Source organism: Mauremys reevesii, unplaced genomic scaffold (assembly GCF_016161935.1).
Source record: "Mauremys reevesii isolate NIE-2019 unplaced genomic scaffold, ASM1616193v1 Contig56, whole genome shotgun sequence".
In the NCBI taxonomy this organism is placed as follows: domain Eukaryota; kingdom Metazoa; phylum Chordata; order Testudines; family Geoemydidae; genus Mauremys; species Mauremys reevesii.
In genome coordinates this window covers 377,069-394,339 of record NW_024100869.1, presented here as the reverse complement: position 1 = coordinate 394,339, position 17,271 = coordinate 377,069, and the positions used below count along the sequence as shown (strand labels likewise).

Below are 17,271 nucleotides of genomic sequence, written 5' to 3'. Positions count from 1 at the left end.
CCTGGGGGAATCTGCAGTGCCAGGGATATCTCGGATGGGGGACCAGGCTGGCTCAGGGGAGAGCACGGCCATCAGAGGATGGACACCAGATATGGGTCCTGGCAAAGCTGGGGAAAAGGATGGCTTTGGGCTGGGACAGCTTGCAGAGCTGGGGGCAGAGTTAAGGCCATAGAGGACGGCATCCGTGGCAACCACATGGTCCAGGCTCAGCGGTGGGGTGGGACCGCAGGGGGAACCTGCAGGGGACAGGGATACAGACGATGCCAGAGCCAATGGCAGGGAGAGCTCGGCCCCCAGTTCAGATGGCACAGTGCCAGCAGCTGGTGTAGCTGTGGCGATGCCCTCCCTGACGTCCGTCTGCTCAGTGATGGGCCCCGTGGATTCATGCTCCCATCCCGTCTCTGGTGGCCAGAGGGCTGCCGAGGCAGCGGGGGGCATGGGGAGCTCAGCTGGGGACCCCGGTGCCATCCTGTGCCCTGGGGGAGGGCTGCAAAGGACAGGGGGCTGCTCTGGGCCTGCAGGAGCCAGGGGGGCCTCTGGGGAGCTGGCAGAGATGGAAGGAGACGGACAGAGCACAGCTGGGGCGGCCGGCGCCACATCGGGACTGGCAAGAGCGACGACGGCCTCTGGCAGAGACGGGGAGAGACCTAGGCAGACACGAGAGAAGGGAATTCACTCAGGGACTGGGAAGCTGAGAGAGGGGGAGAGAGAGAGAGCCCCCTACTGAGCCCCCACACCCTGCTGAGCCCCCGCCCCCCGCAGCCCAGCGCCCCCTACTGAGCCCCCGCCTCCCACAGCCCAGGGCCTCCTGCTGAGCCCCCACACCCTGCTGAGCCCCAAACCCCTCCTGAGCCCCCACCCCGCAGCCAAGCCCCCGCTGAGCCCCCACCCCGCTCCCCGCAGCCCAGCGCCCCCTCCTGAACCCCAGCCTCGCTCCCTGCACCGCCCCCATAGTCCAGCGCCCCTGCTGAGCCCCTGCCCCTGCAGCCAAGCCCCTGCTGAGCCCCCAACCTCTTGCTGAGCCCCTAACCTGCCCCACAGCCCAGCACCACCTGCTGAGCTCCTGCCCCCCCTGCTGCCCAGTGCCCCCCTCCTTACCCCCAGCCTCCCCCCCCGCAGCCCAGCACCCCCTGCTGACCTCCTGCCCCCCCCAGGCCAGTGCCCCTGCAGTGACCCAGCCTGGCCCTGCTTAGCTGGATCCCACTCAGGCCCAGCCTGACCCCAGACTGACTCTCCCCCCGGTCTCTTAGCTCCAGGTGCGGAGGCCCTCGCTCTCCCCTCCCCAGGGTCGATCCCCCCCCACGTACCAGTCTCCTCGCTGGGGAGCTCCTGGGGCAGACCGGGAAGAGCATCGTCTGCACCCCCCAGCCCTGCACCCTGACCGCCCCCGGCATGGCCGCCAGCTGCTCCTTCACCGAGGCCGCGCTGTCCAGGGGGAAGGGGTGGCCGTAGGCAGCGCCGTAGGCCTGGCGGAAGCGGAAGAGGGAGATGCCCCCGGGGTGGCCCCGCAGGACCCGCGCCACATTCTGCTCCAGCTCGGCCTGCTCGGCCGCGGGGGGGTCCAGCCGGGGGCTGGCCGGGCGGGTGGGGCGGGGCAGCCGGCTGGGGGCCGGTGCGGGGCTATTCAGGGCAGCCCCCCAGGATGTGGCCAGGCCCAGTGGCTGGTTGGCAAAGGTCAGCAGGGGCAGCTGCCGGGGGGCGGCCACGGGAAGGCGGGAGCTGGGGAAGCGGCTCAGCGAGGCAGCTCGGGGCAGCCAGGCGCTGGGTTGGTGCCCGGGGGCAGATCTGGCCGGCGGGTGGCCCGGGGGCGCAGCCAGGTGGTGGCAGGAGTTCCAAGGCCTGGGAGCTGGAGGGAGAGGAGAGAAGAGACACCCGGTGAGACGCCGCCTGCCGCCATCCCCGGTAGGACGCACGAGCCCCTCTAGGGGGCGCCAGCTGCACGGAGCTGGACCCCGCTGGGCGAGCAGCGGGTGGTCTTCGGGGGCTGCCACGTTGTGACGTTATAAGTGTCATATAATATCTCACTGAAAGGTGACAGGGCCCCAAAAAGTTAATTAACTCACAAACTGACCTGACCCATGGCCGAACTTTAGAAACTTGTTAGGAAAATGACTAGAGCTTTGAAATGCAGCCAGCAGTGTCAGAGGTAAAAGGGTAGGTGTGTGCTCAGGTCTTGTGATGTCAGCAAACAAGTCTTGTCTATCGCTATAGCTTTGATTCAAAGACCAAAAAAGGAATATTAACGTTTAGGAAGAGACTTGAGTGAAATAGTATTGTTGTCTCTGTGTCTCTTTGAAGGTTGTGGTAACCTGTATCTGAACTGTTTAAGACAGGGGTCGGCAACCTTTCAGAAGTGCTGTGCCGAATCTTCATTTATTCATTCTGATTTAAGGTTTCATGTGCCAGTAATACATTTTAATGGTTTTAGAAGGTCTCTTTCTAGAAGTCTATAATATAGAACTAAACTATTGTTGTATGTAAAGTAAATAAGGTTTTTTAAATGTTTAAGAAGCTTTATTTAAAATTAAATTAAAATGCAGAGCCCCCCCGGACCTGTGGCCAGGACCCAGGCAGTGTGAGTGCCACTGAAAATCAGCTCGTGTGTGCCGCCTCGCACGCGTGCCATAGGTTGCCTACCCCTGGTTTAATGGATAAATTACCCTGTGCTAAGTGCCAGGATGTTTGTTTTCTCGGGCCAAAAGGCGGCTGGAAACGTACAAGAACCCTGGGACAGGATCCTTCTGCATCTCAGATCTGCTTTGGGTTTCAAGAGGGGGAAACCTTAAGCCATAAGGATTGAGATCCCCAGTCACTGACTGGAGTCACCCTGAACATGGACATTGGACTATAACCCCTGGACTATTTCTAAAAGGACTTTTGGCAACTACAAGCTCATCTCTGCTGTGTACCTGAACCTCAAGAATTGAATTCAAGTCTGTCTGTATATGGATCTTTTAACCAACACTCTCTCTCTCTTCTTTAATAAATTTTAGCTTAGTTAACAAGAGTTGGCTAATAGCGTGTATTTTGGGTAGGATCTAAGTTATAATTGAACCTGGGTGTGTGGCTGACCCTTTGGGGTTGGAAGAACCTTTTCTTTCATATGATGAGATAAGATTTTCAGTAATCATCATATGTTTAACAGGTGTGTCTGGATGGAGGCCTGAGGCTGGGCACTTTAAGGGAACTGCGTTATTTGAACTTCTTGAGGAACCAGTGAGGTACCGTAGAAGCTGTTCTGTGCTGGTTGGTAAATCTAAGTACTGGAATATCCACCAGCGTCTGGGGTTTGTCTGCCCCGTTTTGTTTGCAGTTCGCCCTGATTGAGTGACCTCAGCTGGCTCCCACGGGTTGACGCTGGTTTTGCAATGCACTGGCTCTGCACGGGAGCTGTTGTAAGCTGGGGCAGATTTTGCACCTAGCCGGGGCTCCCTCTAGGGGTGGCTGGGCCCCGTAGCACAAGCCTGGGTCTTTCAGCTCCATCACTAGAGACTTGTGCAAAGAATCTGGGATGGGGGTGTCCAGGTTCGCTTCCCCAGGCACAGTCACTCCCTGGGACCTGGCGTCCGCATTTAAGGTGGAGATTCCCAGTGAGGGCATTTTCCTGCATCCCCTTTGCTGCATCCTCTGTACCAGCCCTGTTTACACGATGACCGTTGGGCATTCAGGGTACCCCCCGGCTCCCCATCATTGATTTCACCTGCCCCAAAGCAAAGGCAGGACCATATGGTTTCCCTTGTTACAGCAAGCTGACATGCTCCACCCCAGGGGCAGTTGCATTCTCAGGGCTGGACTATGCCCCCCAGCCAGAGGGCATCAAAGCCAGAGCTGTGGTTAAGTTTCGCAATCTGTAGGCAAGAATTATTCTGCTATTTTCAAGGGGGAGAGGGAGAGACTTTGCCAGAGGTAGATGGCAGAACTGGGACCAGAGCCCTGTTCTGACCACTAGACCGCCATCCTCTCCCAGAACTGGGGGTGGAACCCAGGAGTCCTGTCCTCCCCCCTGCTCTAACCATTAGACCCCCACTCCGCTCCCTGAGCCAGGGCGAGGACCCAGGAGTCCTGACACAGATCTGTCCTGAAAATCACTGTTGCACCTGGTAGTGTAGACAGCACCTGTAGTGCTCGCTACCCTGACAAAGGGAGGGGTTAGGGACACAGCCACCACATGCAATTCCCATTCCCCCCGTAGGGGGCAGCCCCCCACGCGCCAACACTGTACCTGATTTAGGAGCCTCTGCCAGCTGCCGTTCGGGTGGCGCCTCCTTGTGGACCTGGGGATGATGGAGGCGTCTCTTGGGGGGCATGGCCTCCGGCAGCAGGTTGCAGACTGGGCGCCGGCACCGGACCCACGGTTCCTTGCCCTCCTCGTCCAGGACCACCAGCTCCTTCATGTCACCCAGCAGGTGGCGCAGCGAGCGGTAGCTGTGCCGGGGCAGATCCAGGCGCCGGCCATGGTGCTGGTGGAAGAGCCTCCCGAAATCCCGCAGGGGGATGCCCCCCGGGTGGCTCAACAGCAGCCCCAGCACAGCCCCCTGGAGGGTCAGCTGCGAGCCGGGATCCAGCCCCCCCCCAGCAACAGCTGGAAGGAGAAACAGCTGTTGGGGGGCTCAAAGGGCACCAGGAGGGAGGATTTTATCCTTCACTGGCCACCAGGGGGGACTCTCCCACAGAACAGCAGAGCTGTGGGCCTGGCACAGCCGGGAGACCAGGGTAGATGGGCCCCTGCTCCAAAGTGGGAGAGAAATTCCCTGCACAAGGTAGGACTGCAGGTCAGGACTAAGGTTCTCATCAGCAATGGACAACTGGGGGGGGGCAGCCCCCCTCCCCAGAGCCACTAGGCCCCACTCCCCTCCCAGAGCTGGGCATGAAACCCAGGTGTCCTGGCTCCCACCCACCCCAGCACAAACCACTAGACACCACTCCCCCCAGAGCCAGGAGAGAACCCAGGAGTCCAGGCTCCCAGCCCCCCCCCTCCCAGAGCCGGGAGAGAACCCAAGAGTCCTATGGGCTCCCAGCCCCCCTGCTCTGACCACTAGACCCCACTCCTGGCTCCCGCCCGGGCTCACCTGCCATAGCCTCCGAGAGTGCAGTTTACGGGAAGCAGGTGAGCGCTCCCCTGGGGCCCTTTATAGCCTAGGTGCATCGCCCCGCCCCCTCCCGGCTCAGGCTGGGCTGCTGTTAACCCTTTGGGCGCTGTCACAAAACTGCAAAGTAGGGGCTGGGAGCCAGGACTCCTGGGTTCTGTCCCCGGCTCTGGGAGGGGAGGGGAGGCTGGTGGTTACAGCGGGGGTTGGGAGTCAGGACACCTGGATTATATCTCCAGCCCTGAGAGGGGAGTGGGGGCTAGTGGTTTTGGAAGGGGGGGGGGCTGGGAGCCAGGACTCCTGGGTTCTATTCCCTGCCAGTGTTTTGGGCAAGTCACGTTACCTCTCTGCTTAGCTCACCTAGATGTAGGACCCCCCAGTGAGCCACCCACCCTGGTCCCTACTGCATGGTGCCTCGACTGTCTAGTCCCCCTCATGGGGGGGGGGACAGGACCATCCCCTCCAGTTTATTCCCCACCCTCGGGTAACCCAAGATCCCCCCCCCCCACATACCCCTTCGGCACCTAGATTGGTCCATCCATACTAGTCTTTACAGGGGCAAAGGTAGGGGGTAGGAAACGAACCCAGGTGGCCGGGCATGGCACCCTCCCCCGGGGCAGCCAGGGCCCCCCTGCTCCTCATCCAGCCTCTCCTTTCCGGTCCAGTTCAGGCAGATGCCCCCACCCATGCGCCCTCCCTCCCCCCAGGAGCTCCCCGTCCAGCCCCTGCCACCCCCACCCCATGCACTCCTTGTGCCCAGACTGCTGGGTCACACCCAGCCACCCTGCCCCTCCCTGATCCCAGCCAGGATTGGCAAGTGCCCGGGTCCAAAGGTGCCCTGGGAGGCTGGGAACTAGCTGCTGAGTAGAAAAGGGGGGAGCAGTGCCCAGCCTTCAAAATAGAACCCAGGAGTCCTGGCTCCCAGCCCCCCTGCTCTAACTGCTAGACCCCACTCCCTTCCTAGAGCCAGGGAGAGAACCCAGGAGTCCTGGCTCCCAGCCCCGCTGCTCTAACCACTAGCCCTCACTCCCCTCCCAGGGGAAGGGAGAGAACCCAGGAGTCCTGGCTCCCAGCCCCGCTGCTCTAACCACTAAACCCCACTCCCTTCCCAGAGCTAGGGATAGAACCCAGGAGTCCTGGCTCCCAGCCCCCCTGCTCTAACCACTAGCCCTCACTCCCCTCCCAGAGCCAGGGATAGAACCCAGGAGTCCTGGCTCCCAGCTCCCCTGCTCTAACCACTAAACCCCACTCCCCTCCCAGAGCCAGGGATAGAACCCAGGGGTCCTGGCTCCCAGCCCCCCCCCGCTCTAACCACTAGCCCTCACTCCCTTCCCACAGCCAGGGCTAGAACCCTGTAGTCCTGGCTCCCAGCCCCTCTCTGCTCTAACTCATCAAGCCCCAATACCCCACTATTGCACTAGGGGGCGCTATGTGAAGGGAGCAGGAGGAGGGGCTCTCCCCTGGCAGTCAGCGCTGGCCTGATACCCCAGGGCACTGCTAGGGGGCGCTGTGCTGCAGGGCGGGGGGGCAGAGGTCACTAGGGGGGCTCTCCCCGGCCGTCAGTGCTGGCCCCAGCGCTAAGCAAAGTTCCAGTTACTCCGGCAGAGAGAATCCTGCAAACCCCTGGGCAGGAATTCCAGCCGTGGCCGTCGTCACCTCCCCACCGTGTCCTCGGCTCCATGGGCCTCTCAGGAGACGCGTTGCCAGCGGGATGGGTCCTGCTGGGGTTTCCCTGGGGTCGTCCCTCTTCCATATTGTGGTTCTGACCCCACCTAACACAGAGCGGCCAGCCGGGGTCAGACCAAAGGTCCGTCCAGCCCAGTGTCCTGTCGTCCTCCCAGCAACCAGAGGCCGCGCCCCACCCCCTCCCCCTCCGGCCGGGGTCATTCCAGGCTCTGTCTGTGTCCCGTTCCCACGGCCCCACCCCACAGGGCCCATGTGGGTCCCACTGCCACCCTGCACAATGGGGCCCGGTGTGAATCCAGGTCACTGCTGGTGGGGCTTCGGGGGGATCCCTTTCCCCTGCCCCTCCCCCAGGGCAGTCCCAGCCGGAGCCGGCCCCCGCGCTGGGCAGTGATGAGGGTGGGGGGATCCCACGGGGGCGCTGCCCCACTAGGGGGTCCGATGAGAACAGCTGGTGCCCCCCCCCCGGGAGCCCACTCGCATATCTCAATCCAGCCCCCTGCTAGTGTGTGTGTGTGTGTGTTCGTGTCCCCAGCACTGCCCCCTGCTGGTGTGTGTGTGTGTCCTGCCCCCTGCAGGTGGTGTGTGTGTTGTGCCCCCTGCTGGTGTGTGTCCAGCACTGCGCTCTGCTGGTGGGTGGGTGTGTGTGTGTGTGTGTGTGTGTGTGTGTGCTCCCCCTGCTGGCTGCCCCCAGCCCAGGCCAGCATAAGACGCTCCCCAGCACTCAGGCGATGGGAAGGAGGCCGGGCCCTGGTACTTTGCAGCTGATCCTGTCCCAGGCGAGCTCCCTGCGCGCTCCCGGCACTGACCCGACTGGAAATCGGTGGGTGCCCCCCCAGCCGGGGCTGTTCTGGGGCACGGGCCAGCTGGGCATTTCCAGCCCCTCGGCGCTCGGCAGCGCTTCACTTATTGCTTAATAATCCCCACGGGTCACAGCAGTGTTTACTGTCAGGCATTTCCCCTGTTGCGCTGCTGGAGAGGTGCTGGGAGGGGCCAGGGCAGGGGCTCCAGGCACCTACAGGAGATTTGTGTTGAGTGAAAGGGCCAGAGTGGCACAGAATGATGCGGTTTAAGCATTTTTATCCATTGAACTATTGAGAGATGTGCAAAATGACGGGGGTGGTGCCAGGCCATGGAGAGGTCAGATGATAATTATGACATGACAGCAGATGGGGAGATGCAGGAAGTTAAGAGGGGCCAGACCTGGTCGGACCAAAGGTCCATCTAGCCCAGTGTCCTGTCTGCCGACAGTGACCAATGCCAGGTGCCCCAGAGGGAATCATCAACTGATCCATCCCCTGTCGCCCGCTCCCAGCTTCTGGCAAACAGAGACGTGGGACACCATCCCTGCCCGTCCTGGCTAATAGCCATTGATGGACCCGTCCTCCATGAACTTATCTAGTTCTTTTTTGAACCCTGTTATAGTCTTGGCCTTCACAACATCCTCTGGCAGTGAGTTCCACAGCTTGACTGTGCGCTGGGTGAAGAAATACTTCCTGTGGTTTGTTTGAAACCTGCTGCCTCTTCATTTCATTGGGTGCCCCCTAGTTCTTGTGTTACGAGAAGGAGTAAATAACACTTCCTGATTTAGTTTCTCCATCCCAGTCATGATTTTACAGACCTCTGTGAAAGTTACTAGTGGTCCCCCTTAATAGCTTACAAGCGGCCAGTAGGGGGAAGCAGAAGCCTTACGTACACAGTGACCTGAACTTTTTAACTATCTTTTCTCTTCTGCCTCAAAGCCGAGAAATCTTGCTCCAAGCCAGTTTTTACTAACCAGATAACAGAAGCACAGGGTTTGACACCCACCAATGAAGGGTTAACATGGCATGGTCTTTGTCTGAAAGTGTATAAAAAGCTTGGGAAACTTGTGTGCAGCAGAGTTTTTCTATCTTGATACAGAGCTCTCCTCTCTTCTGCAGAATAAAGTATCTTTTCCTTATCCCTGTCAGGCTGTTATTGGCTCTCAGCTAGGCAGACCCGATATTTCGGTAACACCTCCATCGTATCCCCCCTTAGTCGTCTCTTTTCCAAGCTGTTCGAAAGTCAATGGAGGTGCTGCACTAAGGGAAGAAAAACCAAATGCACAAACGCAGGATGGGGGTAGCCGGGTTGGCAGCAGCGCTGCTGGCACGGAGCGGGGAGCTGTGGTGGATCATCGCACCCTCGACGTGAGTCAGTGACGCGATGCCGGTGCAAGACAAAAGCAAATGCAACGTGCGGCTGCACTACCAGAGGTGCAGCGCGCACGTCCCGGGCAGTGAGAACCGCTCTGCTCGGCGCTGGGCAGGCCGGGAGCTGTGTCCAGTTCTGGTCCCCGCTCCACAGAAAGGAGGTGGAGACACTGGAAAAAGGATCCAGAGGCGAGCGACAAAGGAGTCACCTCAGCTAGGGCGCCTCCCTCGGGCGGCTGTAACAGGCCTCGGCCAGGATCAGCCCCAGGACGAGCAGGACCGCGGCGCCCAGCGCCAGGCGGGCGATGTTGGCGTGGGTGAAATCCGGGCGCCCCGGGGGGGCTGCTGTGGGGGAAGGGGAGAGTCACTCGGCGGCTCGGACAGGGAGATCAGCAGCTGGTGCTGCCCTGGGAGCGGAGTCCCCAACCCCCATCCGGCAGGTCTGGCTCCGGGGCCTGAGCTTCCCCAACAAGGCGGTTGCCCGGGTGAACAAACTGCCCCTGCCCTGAGGCCCCCGACTCACTCCACGCCCCCATCGCCGCTTTCCCCACCTCAGTCATTTTCACCGGGCTGGGCAGGGGGTTGGAGTGCGCCAAGGTCCCTTTGCAACCGGGTGTGCGGGTCAAAAACTGGACACCTGGGAACCCGAGCCCCAGGCCCCGTCCGGCCACCCAGCTGGTCCCAGACCCAGAGCCAGGCCCCCGGGTCCTGTCCCTCTCCTGGGACCCCCCAGTAGCTTCCAGGCAGCAACCTACAGGGCAGGAGGTGTCGGAGGAGCTGGGGGGTCTGGTGGTGAGGGAGGGGCAGGGGCTGCCCCTCCCCGTGGTGTCTGGGCTCATGCACCAAGAGTCACTGCCCCCGTCCCACCCCCAGCCCCAACCCCCGGGGGCGGCTCCTTGGGCAGCATGAGCCTTCCAGGGCTGGTTCAATGGTGATTCCCCCCCAGTCCATGTACCTGGCCCCACGCTGCCCGGGTGGGTGGGAGTCGGCGCTGCTCCAGGCTGGGTCGGGTCGGTTCCCCCTGCGGGAATAGAACCAGCATCTGTTGAGTTGGGGGGAGGGGCTGAAACACTGACTCGGCGATTGCCCCCCCACCCCCAAAACTCAGCTTCAATCATCACTGTTATTCCCGGGGGGACAGGGTGTTTGTGTGGCTGGGGCCTGTGCCATAGGGAGCCACTGGGCCCTGACCCCTCTGTGCATCCCCGGAGCAGGGAGAGCCGTCTGGGGGCCGGGATCCCCCCTTCCTCTGCCCCAATCTCCAGTGCCACGTTGTCCTCTCTGCTGGTCCCAGGGGAGAGCCTGGCTCTGAGCGTCCCATTGGTGCAGAGCCCCCTGATGACCAGGCTGGGAGTGGGGCTGGCAACGGGGAAATGGAGCCGGGCCCCTCACCTGCTACCGCCAGCTGCATGGGGTCGCTGGGCTGCGAGGAGACGAAGGGCTCTGACCGGGGCCGGTAGCTGCAGCTGTAGCTCCCTCCGTGCTGCCGGCCCACGCTGGGGATGGGGAACTCGGCCCCGGCCCCGGCAGGGTCCATGTGTCGCTGCGGGTTCAGGTCTCCAGCCTTGTGCAGGAAGAACCTCACGTCCCAGCGTGGACCCTGACACCGGATGGTGACGTCTGCCCCTGGGGCGGTGACCCCAGTGGGGCTCAGGGAGATGGAGGGTCTGGGTAAGCTGGGATCTGCGCACAGGAGACAGGCTGTGAGAGCCAGACCCGGGCACCCACCCAGCCCCGGCCGGCCCCAGCCACAGGCAGATCCTGGGGCCCCCGGGCAGAGATTCTCTCCCAGATCCCAGAGTTTCCCCCACCCAGAACCCCGGCCCTGCGAGCTGGGCTCCCAGCCCCACAGACACCGAACCGCAGCTCCCTAGTACTTGGGATCCTCATATGCCGTGTGTGGCCCCTGCCTCATCCACTGCCCTGCACAGAGCGACTCACGGGCTGGTCTCTGGCGCCGGCACCGCAGGGCCCAGGGTTGCCGGTGCCCAGTTTTCAGCCAGAAAGTGGGTTGAACAGGGAACCTGGCAGTGCCGCTGACCGGACACTAAACCTGACTCCCTGCAGTACCCGGCCTCTGCCACCAGGGGGCGGGAAGAGCAGCTGCTGCTGGAGCCTGGAGGAGCAGTGGAGCCGCTCAGCAGGGGCCCTGCCCCACTCCCTGCCCCACTCACCCCCATCCCCATCCCAGCAGCACAGCTCCCCTCCCCAGCCTGCCCTGCTCACCCCCACCTGCTCCCCCTCCCCCCATCTCCTGAGCGTGGGTCCCCCTCCCTGCCACACTCATCCCCACCCGCCCCACTCCCCCATCCTGCCCCATTTCCTGCCCCCCTCACCTGCACCCCCACAGCGTGGCTCTCCCTTTCCACCTTCCCCCAACCTGCCCCACTCACCCTCCCCACTCCCTGCTCCACCCCCACCCCAGGCGCGGGTCTCTTCCCTTGCAACACTCACCCCACCCCAGAGCACAGCTCCCCTCCCCTCCCCTATTCACCCCCACCTCCAGAGCACAGCTCCCCTCCCCTCCCCTACTCACCCCACCCCCAGAGCACAGCTCCTCCCTCCCCTATTCACCCCCACCCCGGAGTGTGGCTTTCCCTCCTGCCCTGCCCCCCACCCCCACCCCACCCCACAGCCTGGCTCTGCCTCCCCCACCCTCACCCCTGGAGATGGCTCACCCGGCAGGGGAAGGGTGGAGAGAGCAGCGAGTGGCGATTGGGAGGAGGGGGGAGAGGAGCAGGGGGCGGGGCCTCAGGAAGAGGCGGAGCAGGGGGTGGGAGAGGTTCCCGCACTCAGTGTCCAGTTTTCAGAAATTGGAAAGTTGACACCCTAGCAGGGCCTGAGCCCCCCCCCAGGAAGGGAGTCACCCCCTGGGAGGCAGGGAGGGGTCATTATCCCCATTTTACATGAGGGGAAACTGAGGCACAACCAGTTTCACTTTCCTCAGTGAGCTCCCAGGGGCAGGGACTGTCTCCTCACTCTGTGTTTATGCAGCGCCTGGCACAAAGGGGCCCTGATCATGGTGGGGGCCCTACATGCTCCCGCAACACAAGGGATCCAGCGCTACTGAGGCAGCGTTTGCAGACGTCTCCACTAACTGGGGGTGTCTCGGTTTGTGGGCGCTCGGCCTGAGATCCCCCAAGGTTGAGCCCCCCCTCCCCTCACAAGGAAAGACACTTTAGAAAACTGTGACGTGCTCCCATCACACAGAGTCTGTGGCCGCGCCAGGAGCTGGGCCAGATCTCCTGGGTGCCAGCCCAGCACCGTGTCCATCAAGCCCCCACTTCTCATGCAGCCCCTGCCTCATTCAGCCCCGGCCGGGGCACTGCCTGGGGCGGGGCCTGGAGAACAGAGGGGAGGGGATCACGGGATTAAATAGCGACTCCCGGTTCCTATGCACAAGGGGCAGCGTTAAAGTCGCCTCCCTGCCCAAGTCTCCAGGGGCTGCTGCTCCCCCTGGCTGGGGAACCCCCTAGTGACTCCGTCCCTGCTCCCCGGCCGGGCATCCCCTCTGCTGGGTCAGGGCTCAGGGCAGAGCCTGGCTCTGAGTGTCCCATTGGCACCGAGCCCAGTGAGGGTCTGGCTCGGGGTGGGGCTGGGAACAGGGACACCGAGCCGGGCCCCTCACCTCTCACCACCAGCTCCACGGGGTCACTGGGGTACGACACAGCAGACGGCTCCAATCGGCTGTGATAGGAGCAGCTGTAGCTCCCGCCGTCCTCCCAGCTCACGATGCTGATGGGAAACTCAGCCTCAAACCCGTCCGAATCCACAGGTGGGAAATGGCGTCGCTCTTTATTCAGCACAAACCGCACGCCCCGGCGCTGCCCCCGACACCGGACGGCCACGGCTCCCCCCAGGGAGACCCCCCTGCTGGATCTCAGGGAGATGCTGGGTTTGGGGTAGCTGGGCTCTGCAGTGGGAAGCAGACAGGCCGTGAGACACAGGCCCCGTCACTCACTCCTGGGGCCCGTCCTCACCACGCGGCCTCAGTGGTGGGTCAGACCTGGCGGCCCTGGGGATGGGCTCCTGGATCCCTTTCCACAGGGGCCAGAGTTTCCCCTCAGCATGAGAGACGGAGCCACCCCAGAGCTCTGCTCCCCAGTGGGTGACAGGCCAGTCCAGTCTCCGGGGTCCATTCACTCCCTGGCTTCTCTACTGGGAGGGCTGGGAGCCAGGACTCCTGGGTTCTGTCCCTGGCTCTGGGAGGGGAGTGGGGTCTAGTGGGGAGAGCAGGGGGCATGGGGGTCAGGACTCCTGGGTTCTTTTCACAGCACCACCACTGACTTGTAGGGGACCATGCAAGTCTCTACTGTACACTGAGGTTTATAACCTTCAACTGCACCCATCACCCTGTAACCGATGTGTTGCCTGGGAAAGGATCCCCCTGCTCTGCAGCTCCTCCTGGGGGCAGGGATCCCCCCTTCCTCTGCCCCAAATCTCCAGTGGCTGCTTCTCCCCCCAGCTGGGAACCCCACAGTGACTCCGTCCCGTCCCAAGCCAGGCGTCCCCTCTGCTGGGCCCAGGGCTCAGGGCAGAGCTGGGATCTGAGCGTCCCATCGGTGCAGAGACTCCCTGAGGTTCTGGCTGTGGGTGGGGCTGGGAGCTGGGATGCTAAGCCAGGCCCCTCACCTGCTACAATGATCTCGATGGGGTCGCTGGGATAGGATGAGCGACTCGGTTCCGTTATGGAGCGATAGTCGCAGGTGTAGCTCCCTCCATCTTCCCGGCTGACGTTGGCGATGGGAAATTCAGCCACGGTCCCATTAGGCACCGTCTGCACCTGTGGGTTGGGGTGTCCAGCTTTACACAGAACGAACTCCATGCCCGGGTACCGACCCTCACAGCGGATGGTGACGCTTCCCCCGAGCGCCACCACCCTGCTGGGGCTCACCCGGATGGTGGGTTTGGGGTATTCACGCCCTGCTTTCAACAAGAGACAGGAGTTAAACAGGGGAGACACCCCACCACCACCACCTCCCCTCCACCCCAATTCAGTCCATCCGTCATTCGGCCTCTCTAGGAGTCTGTCCCCTACCAGGGTTGGCATTGCCTGCCCATGGGGCTCGGGGGCAGGGGGGTCACCCAGACGTCGCTCAGGACCCAGCTGCATGTGAGATCACCTGCCCCCGTCCCCCCCCCCCGCAACCCCACTTGAGGCCAGACAGGGAGCCTGACCATTGTCCCCACACTGCAGTTCTGCCTCCTCCCCCCGCCCCGGGGTTGGAAATAGAGTCTGTGACTGGCAGGAGTCACACAACACCCACCTTTCCCCAGGCCTTGGGAATGGGGGGGGCTGTGAGTGCCGGGGAGGGAGCTGTTGGGGGTGGATCTGGGGCTAGGGGCAGATCTGGGGGAGTTCTCCCCACGGCTGCACTGACCGGGAACGTTTTGGTTCCTCGAGGGGATCTAGAGCCCACGGACGGGCCCTGTTAGAGTTTGCATGAGCTGAAATAAATCCACGGGCCTCCCCTCCCCCCCGATCCTCACAGCCTAGGGGGGCAGGACATAGGACATTGAACCAAGGGACTGTTCCCAGCTGCTTTGTGAGTCCCTGGGAGCCAGATTCGGCTCCTAGTTACTCCATGGGGGAGAGCACAGAAGAACGGGGCCGGGTCTGAGCTCCCAGGGCGAGTTTGGGTTGAGTTTTGGGGCAGGTTCAGGACTCAGTTTCTCTTTTTCCCCACCCCATGCATCCCCTCCCCTGTCCTTGCTGTTACCGTCCTCCCCACAGACTGATACTCACCTCCCCACACCCCGCTGTGCCCGGCCAGCCAGCAGCCTGGAGAGGAGACAGCTCGTTAGTGACCAGATCCCAGAGGGACTGGATCCTACACCCTGGGCTCAGACCCTCCTCCCTCCATGGGCACACGCCCTGGCTGTCTCTGATACTCACCGAGGAGGAGGACGGTGAGAGCAGATGCCATGACGGGGGCAGCAAGGGGCCCCTCAGTGCTGCCACCAACATCCCAGTGCTGAGCTCCACCGAGCCCCAAATAAGGACCTCAGCTGGTGGCTCCAGCTACAGGAAGTTGACGATGTCTCGTCTCTTCCTGCGTCCATCACACGTTCTAATCGGCAGGTGAAATCTAGGGCAGCCAAAGCAAGCAAAGGTCCCTTCAAAACCCAGGAAACCCTGGGCCCATCAGCCTGGCCAAGCATCATGCAGCTCCCAGATTCTCTATGTCTCTGTGGGAAGAGGTCACCCTCAGCACTGGGGAAGGTGCATCGGGCTGGGAGCCAGGAGGCCACAGGGTCTTGTCTTCAATTTTCCACTGACCACTGCAGTAGAACCTCAGAGTTACAGACCGACCAAGCAACCACACCCCACACTTGGAATGAAGTGAGCGATCAGACGCAGCAGAGATAACTTAAAACACACCAAATACAGAACAGTTCTGTGTTAAACATAAACTGCTAAAAACGTAAAGGGAAAGTTTACAAAGAAAGATTTGACAAGGGAAGGAAACAGTTTCTGTGCTTGTTACATTTCAATTCAGCTGGTTAAAAACAGCATTTTTCTTCAGCATAGCTAAGTTTCAAAGCTGTGCCAAGTCCATGTTCAGTTGTATGAAGTCAACGTTGAGTTGTAAACTTTTGAAAGACCTGTGTGAGGAAGTGGGGAATTTTCTTGCTTTTTCTTTCTTTTTCCAGTGGGTTGCATGCAGAGGGGGTGGGACTCAGTGTCCCTGGGTGTTACTGGTTTAATGAGATGAGGGGAGAGGGAGTTTGTGGTTACAGAGGACCGGAGAGAGAACTTGGGACCCCAGCCAATGGCCTGGAGGATGGAGACCCCAGCGACTGGGGACCTGGTGACCCAGCTCAGGAGTCACAGCCGGTTCTGGGCAGTGGGAGGACAATGGGCTGCGATGAGAGGACCCCGGTGACTTAACCAGCCGGTTCCAGCCAGAGGGGCCAGAGGGGGGGCTGAGAGGAGAGGAGGCCCAGGCCACCCTGGTTATGAGCCTGTTTCCCTGGAGAGAAGACAATAGACAGAGGCAGGGCCTGGGGCCGGTGATCTCAGATGCCCAGCAGAGGGGGTCTGGACTGGAGAGGGGCAGCAGGCAGAGCCCCCCTGGATGCAGGGAGACTGGGATGTGCTGGGCTGAGGGAGGCCAGGCCTGAGGCCCTGAGAGTTTCCTGTGCTGGGTTCAACCCTCAATAAACCCTCCTGTGTTACGCTGGCTGAGAGTCGCTCCGGGCTAGAGAACAGGGGGCATCAACCCTTTTGGGGGTGAGGAGGCCCCGGGGGTCCAGAGCGAGTGGATTCCCTGTGGGGGCCCATGGCAGAGACAGACGTGCTAAGGCTCAGAGAGGTGCGGCTCCAGGAGGTGAAGGGGCCTGACCCCAAGAGAGAGTGGACCCCCGAGAAGGGCTGTCGCTCTGAAAGGGGCACCCCCCACGGACCGCACGGGGCCAAGAGTGGGCACGATCTGTGAGTCCGTGACAGCCAGGCCCCCTCGCTCCTTATTCAGCCTCTAGTGCCAGCCTCTCCTTTCCTGTCCAGTTCAGGCAGGTGCCCCCACCACCGATGCTCCCTCCCTCCCACCAGGAGCTCCCCGTCCAGCCCCCTGCCACCTGCACCCCATGCACTCCTTGTGCCCAGACTGCTGGGTCACACCCACCCACGCTGCCCCTCCCTGATCCCAGCCAGGATTGGCAAGCGCCCGGGTTCAAAGGTGCCCTGGGAGGCTGGGAACTGGCTCCTGAGAGGGAAGAAGGAGGGGGGTGCCCAGCTTTCAAAATAGAACCCAGGAGTCCTGGCTGCCAGCCTCCCACTTGCTGTAACCACTAGACCCCAGTCCCCTCCCAGAGCCAGGAAGAGAACCCAGGAGTCCTGGTTCCTATTTACCCCACTCTAACTACTAAACCCCACTCTCTTCCCAGAGCCAGGGCTAGAAACCTGTAATCCTGGCTCCCAGCCCACCTGCTCTAACTACTAGACCTCACTCCCCTTCCAGAGCCATGGAGAGAACCCAGGAGTCCTGGCTCCTAGCCCCTCTGCTCTAACCACTAGCCCCCACTCCTCTCTGAAGGCCAGGATAGAACCCAGGAGTCCTGGTTCCCAGCCCCCCTGCTCTAACCCATCAGGCCCCAATACCCCACTGCTGCACTAGGGGGCGCTATGTGCAGGGAGCAGGAGGAGGGGCTCAGGAGAGGGGGGCTCTCCCCTGGCAGTCAGTGCTGGCCTGATACCCCAGTGCACTGCTAGGGGGCGCTGTGCTGCAGGGCGGGGGGGCAGAGGTCACTAGGGGGGCTCTCCCCGGCCGTCAGTGCTGGCCCCAGCACTAAGCAAAGTTCCAATTACTCCGGCAGAGAGAATCCTG

The 17,271-nt window shown here is 61.8% G+C and overlaps 2 protein-coding genes across 2 annotated transcripts; both read right to left on the bottom strand.

Annotated features, from left to right (window-relative positions):
• On the bottom strand, positions 1-5,090 carry LOC120394414. The gene is made up of 4 exons (XM_039518653.1): positions 5,070-5,090; positions 4,223-4,582; positions 1,308-1,846; positions 1-647 (listed from the first exon to the last, which is right to left on the bottom strand). Exons 1-4 carry the CDS (start codon positions 5,074-5,076, stop codon positions 207-209), a joined length of 1,347 nt encoding a protein of 448 aa, XP_039374587.1. The 5' UTR covers positions 5,077-5,090; the 3' UTR covers positions 1-206.
• A 7,225-nt stretch (positions 5,091-12,315) lies between these two features.
• Positions 12,316-13,871, bottom strand: LOC120394407 (immunoglobulin superfamily member 1-like). The gene is made up of 3 exons (XM_039518643.1): positions 13,577-13,871; positions 12,580-12,857; positions 12,316-12,336 (listed from the first exon to the last, which is right to left on the bottom strand). The coding sequence occupies exons 1-3, from the start codon at positions 13,767-13,769 to the stop codon at positions 12,316-12,318; spliced, it is 492 nt and encodes a 163-aa protein (XP_039374577.1). The 5' UTR covers positions 13,770-13,871.
• Between the last annotated feature and the right edge of the window lie 3,400 nt (positions 13,872-17,271).